The sequence below is a fragment of the Nannospalax galili genome, unplaced genomic scaffold (assembly GCF_000622305.1).
Source record: "Nannospalax galili isolate Female #2095 unplaced genomic scaffold, S.galili_v1.0 scaffold271, whole genome shotgun sequence".
Taxonomy (NCBI): domain Eukaryota; kingdom Metazoa; phylum Chordata; class Mammalia; order Rodentia; family Spalacidae; genus Nannospalax; species Nannospalax galili.
Genome location: NW_008331789.1, coordinates 4034923 through 4040922, shown reverse-complemented (window position 1 = coordinate 4040922; position 6000 = coordinate 4034923). Strand labels below are relative to the sequence as shown.

Here is a 6000-nt window from a genome sequence, read left to right as displayed (position 1 = left end):
TCAGCCTATTTATGTTATGGAAGATTTTTCTTTCCCCTTCAACTATAATAGCCATTTTGGCTGGGTGTAGTAATTTGGGTTGGCATCTGCGATCATTTAAAACTGGAAATACTTTGGTCCAGGTTCTTCTGGATTTCATAGTTTGCACTGAAAAGTCAGCTGTAATCGTAATGGGTTTTCCTTTATATGTGACTTATTGTTTCTCTTTTGTAGCTTTCTGTATTGTCTCTATGTTTTGCACATTTAGTGTTTTTACTATGATGTGCTGAGGAGAGTTTCTTTTCTGGTCCTGTCTGTTTGGTGTGTTCCAGATGTTTATTGTATTTGCATGGGAATGTCTTTCTTTAATTTTGGGAAATTTTCTTCTATGATTATGTTGACGATCTGGTCTGTGCAATTATCTTGGGATTCTTATCTTCCTTTATGCCTATGATTTGTAAGTTTGGTCTTTTTATGGTGTCACACAATTCCTGCATATTCCATTCTTGTGATTTCTTAAATTTTTCATAATCTTTGCTTGAGTGGTCTAGTTCGTCCACTTTATCTTCCAGTCTTGATACTGTTTTCCATTTCATTCATCCTATTGCTGAGGCTTTCTTCTGTCATTTCTAATTGGCTTACTGAGTGTTTTACTTCCTTCTTCATTTCAGCCTGAGTATTCTTCAATATTTCTAACTCTTTTCTTAATTCTTTCAGAAGTTTATCCCTATCTTCCTCAGTTCTTTGATTTGTGTGTTATTTAGATTCACTGCATTTCTTTATCATGTTTATAATTGTTCTTTTGAGTTCCATGTCCTGCATTATCTCTAGGGGGCTCTCATTGTACTCCTCTAGAGGACTATTGGTATTTGGTGGGGATATTGTATTTTGGTTTTTTATGTTATTATTTTTTCTCTGGGATTTCAACATGTGGATTTCTTTTGTAGTTTCTGATTCTTGTGTAAGATTCAAGCCTTGAAGTTTAGGTCTGCTTTTTTTGTGAACTTCATGTGTCTTTGTCGTTTACTTTTGGGGCATGAAAAGCTGGTTTCTCTAAGTTTAAGTCAGATGTTGGTCAGATTTTTTCAGGCTCTCTCCTAAGGTCTGGATCCCTCCAGGAACGATTTTGGCCTCAGGAATTTGGGGCTTGGACTGGCCTGGGAGCCAGGCTGAGGAAAGATGCTGGTCTAGGGCAGCTAGTGGCTGTGCCACCCAGAGTTGCAAAGGCAGATGGGGGTGGGAAGCGGCCCCAAGGGCTCCTGGGGACTACACTGAGGAGCTGGGTTGGTCTGGATGCAAAGGATCAGGAAGCAGTGGTGGTTCCCCAGGTGTCTGGGGTGCCAAGACAAGGAATGGGACAGTACCCAGGCCAGAGGAGATACAGGCAGGGGAGATGGGAGGGTGAATGAAGCTGCGGGAGTCAAGGTGCAGAGGGTGCGATCAACTTACCCTGGAGAGAGGCCTGTGGGTGGGAGAGGCCTGCTGGTCTTGCAGGCCCAGGGAAGCAGGGGGAGGTGAGGGCGAGGCCAGGCCCAGAGTGCTCCTGGGGACCTGAGAAGGAACTGGGTTGGTCTGAATGCAAAGGATCAGGAAGCAGTGGTGGTTCCCCAGGTGTCTGGGGCGCCAAGACAAGGAATGGGACAGGACCCAGGAGAGACGGGCAGGAGAGATGGGAGGGTAAATGAGGCTGGGTGAATCAAGGTGTGGAGGGCACAACTGACTTACCCTGGAGAGAGGCCTGCGGGTCAGAGAGCTGGACCTGATTTTTAAAGTCTCATAGAAAGTAAGTGACAGAAGAATAGGATCCTGCTTACTTACTCATTCAGGCTTATTCCCTGGAATGTGCTGAGCTATCAACACGCATAGGCTTCAAATTAGATTTTGTTGAAGTAGCTCTTTGTTAAAATGGATGTCATATAAAGTGGCAAACATGAGATGAGATAGGTACATAGAAACAGGGTTCCTCTGGTTTTAGCATTTTAAACTCAGGATTCAAATTTAAAGTTTTCAGGATAAATATATCATCTGACTCAGTCTACACATACCCAACACTTATAAATAATGCAGTTGTAGACTATTTGAAATTTATTAAAGAATATAATATGCAGATTCACGTTTTAAAGGTATAAGAAGTTCTGACCTCTTTAAATTCAGTGTAACATAGAGGCACATTAAGAGTGAGAAAGGAGGCTTCTATCATTTAGGAGCTGGGGGAACCCCACTTCCAAGGAGAGCCTTTCCCAGACTGCCTAGTCTCTGGTGGCTCCATGGTCTTTGTTCCTTGTCATTACGCCCTCTTTCATTTCCTAACACCTCCTTTTTCATTGTCTGTCTCCCCTTAGCTTTACCAGAGTCGGCTTGTTCATCTCTGTATCTCCAAGATCTAAGACACTGTTTGGCAGGCAGGACGTCCTTGCCATTTGCCATCTCTCCCTTAGGGAGATCTCATCATGTGCCTGACATTTGCTATGCACAGACTCACTCACAGCCACTTCTCCAACCTACCTGATGGGGCAAACAAATACACAAGCAACAAGCCTACAATCAGGGAGGTAGACTGGTTTTAAAGCATCATGATCTTGAATTTAGTAGTAACCAGGTTATCCAGGGGTGTTCATGGCTTCTGTGAAGAGATGGCAGGCCCTTGCCTATCACAGCAAGGCAACCCAGAGATCTGCCTGCTGCCCAATCACTCCATCTGTTCCCTCAGTGGGGAATATCTCTTCACAGGTAATTTAAAAGACAGACAGACCTTATGTGTATCCTGAAAAAAAAAAATAATAAAAGGGGCAGGCATAGCTCACTAGAGCACTTGATTAACATATTAGGGGGGAAAAAGGCAACTTGAATTTCACTGTTTATTCATATAACATACTGTAGGCTATTTAAAAAGTTTAGGATTCTGCCTATAAAGCAAAGGTTATTTTGTAAGTGAATTTGTCTTTTGCACAAATGCAGATTTGCACATGCTGACTGTTTAAAAGTGAAATATATTCTAAGTACTGGGCTGGACATGATGGCTCATGCCTATAACACCAGCACTTGAGAGGCAAGGGCAGGAAGATGATGAGTTTGCAGTCAGTCAGTTTGGGCTATATAGCAAGTCTGAAGTGAGCCTGGTTTAGTCACATAGCAAAATTCTGTTTTCCAAGGGGGCTGGGGGTAGGAAGTAGAAAGGGGAACAAAGTAAGAAAGAAGGTATACAGAAAAACTGGGAAATGTGAGCTGGGCGTGGTGGCTCATGCCTTTCACTCTAGTACTCAGGAGACAGAGGCAGGTGGATCTCTATGAGGTTAAGGTCAGAATGGTCTGCAAAGTAAATTCCAGGCCAGCTGGGTCTACAGGGAGACCCTGTCTTGAAAATTGGGAAACGTTATTAATATTCACATCAATTCAGGGGCAGACTGACCACACAGGAGAGTGAATGGCCTTACCTCCAGCATGTTGTAGATGATGTAGAGTTTGATGACAGACTGTCCTCTTATTAGGTGATACATCATGGAGTAGTCAACATAGTGCATCATGAAATAGCAGATTACCAAGATGACACCCTTCAAAATGTCACACACCTGCGCAGGCTGAAGCAAACGTCTGTCCCTGAAACACACAAGCAACGAAAATATGAGTTTTACTTTATGTATTCTCAAAATCAGTCATCTTTGCTGCATATACACTAGCATAAAAGGCAATAACAACAGGCTGATGTTGTAACATCTTTTCATCCTGGCTCAGCAGGCTTCTTTCTATACAACTAGTGTGTTGTACATCTTTCTGGCAACACAGAGCCCAGGTACATACATCCATCATTTCTTCAGCCCACTCCAGTCCTTCCAACTAGTGCAAACTAGCACAACATATAAGTTGTCCCATGAGTGAAAATGTGTCTATGAGTCAAATTCCTAAAATTCTAGATGAAAAGTTATATTCACTTGATATTTAGATAGAAACAGTCAATACGCCCTCTGTAGGAGTTGTGCCAATTTACATTTCCGCTGGCAGCATGACTGGAAAGCCTATGGCCCAGGAGCACAAAACATGTGGCCAAGTTTTGCATTTCTGCAACTGTACTGGTTGAGAATGGTTAACTAGGGGAGTTCTAACATTAATTTATCTCAGGAGACTTTGTATGTGTTGTGTGTGTCTGTGTATATAAAAGAAAGAGAGAGAGAGAGAGACAGACAGACAGACAGACAGACAGACATACTGGTGATCAAACCCATGGCCTTGTTAAGTCTAGGCAAGTGTTCTATCATCCAGCCACAAACCCTGCCCCCTTTTTAAAAATTTGAGACAGGTCTCATTAAGATGCTCAGGAAGGTCATGCAATCCTAACTCCATCTCCCAAACAGCTAGGATTATAAGGCCGTGCTACTCTTTTATATATTTAAGAATTATTTAAATTTCCTATGTATTCTTTTCTTGTATCTTTTTTTGTACTGGCTTGTAGGACAATCCATATTATAGAAATTAGTTCTCTGTGACATGAACTAAAATAATTAGTTTATAAATAAAATTCATAATTAATAAATAAATCATTTCTTACTCTGAGACCAATTACAATATTCCAAGCAGCAGTGTAGGATGAACTCATTTGCTACCTGGCACCTGGCCTCAGCCACAGACCTATCACTTGGTATTCCTTGACTACTCATTCCCTGCACTTCTTTCCTAGCCCAGGTCCACACCCAGAGCACAGGTCAATGGAATGATGAAGTCTTTCAAACTGTTACTGTAACTATGAAGCTATAGCAGAGCTCTGGGAGCTGCCCTTTCGGAACTACACTCTTGCTTTCTATGAGGTTACTGTTAATTTGGTTGATCTAGTTACGGATAGAATATGGGATACTGCAGGTCTGAAGGAAGGCAAAGCCCAGGATGGGTTAGAAGTAGATGGAAGACATTCTAGTACACCTAAATAGGAAACAGGCTGGGATTTGTTAAGAGTCAAATCACATGTCTTCCAACAGGCACAAAAACCTGAGATTCTTCTTAGCAGCTGAACTTAGTGCTCTGGACAGAAATGCATCGAGGACACAATCTCTAGCATTATACCTGTAATCTTTTCTTTTCTCTAATGCTAATCCCCTCCTTCCCACATAAACTCTGGCCCCATTCTCATGGAAGCCAGGGTAAACTTAATCTTCCATTTCCCATACACCCAGCCCAGAGCACAGAGCTCTGATAAGGGTTACCCAATGATCCAGAGATTTCCTGCCATACTCCACACAAGGCTGGGACTGGGAGAGGTGGTTTTCAGTTAAGCACAGCAGGTACCATTTCTAATTCAAGTATCAAGAGGAGAAGACATGTTGAACATTCCTGCATTCCTGAGCTATGGACGGTTGTCATCCCTCTGATGGCCAGGAACCAAACTGAGAGGCTGCCTCTCATCTGCTTCCTCAGAAGTGGGGTGCTGTTTCTCCTCTTGATACATGTGGGTACAGTTCAGCATATATGGAAAACCACACAGGACTGATGAGACTTTGAATTTAAGAAATATAGATGATATTTTATGAATTAAAGCAAATGATCAAGACTGTAATACTGACCCCAAGCATGACAGTTATGGGAGTAACTGACTGCTTTCTGACTGGACTCAAAGCCAAGTTCAGAGGAGGGAATTCACACTTGGTACTGTAAACCTGATCAAAAGCCCATGGCTGGGGAGGTTATAGGTCCCTAGTGTGTGTTGGGGGCAAATCACTACTTTTGTTTTGCTAAACAGACATGTTGTCAAACTGCCTCCTAAATATTTATGTTTAGACCCATAGATTTTGTTTTTTAAGGGGCAGCAGTCAGTGCAGTAATGCAGAGAATCATAACAGGTCAAAGTGCTAAGAATAAGTAACTGTGCCCTAAGGATGAGACCTCAGCATCAAACCCAAACCCCAAAGTCTCAAGGAACATCCTAGAAAGAAGGGGCACAAAGACTGTGAGAAGAATGGGGAGAGTGCTATGAAATGTTTTGGACATGACACAGCTGTCGCACTCGTGAATGCACAGCAGGTCTGGTTACCTGCA

General features: G+C 42.5%; 1 protein-coding gene across 4 annotated transcripts in view; it reads right to left on the bottom strand.

Annotated features, from left to right (window-relative positions):
- Tapt1 (transmembrane anterior posterior transformation 1) overlaps positions 1-6000 on the bottom strand; it is a 63656-nt gene that overhangs the window by 31224 nt on the left and 26432 nt on the right. For all 4 annotated transcript variants that reach the window (XR_001872304.2, XM_017796553.2, XM_029560518.1 and 1 more), the window contains one exon: positions 3414-3576. Coding sequence is in view for 3 of the 4 variants with exons in the window: in XM_017796553.2 (XP_017652042.1) it covers positions 3414-3576 (163 nt within the window). In the remaining variant the exon portion in view is untranslated. The remainder of the gene's footprint in view (positions 1-3413; positions 3577-6000) is intronic.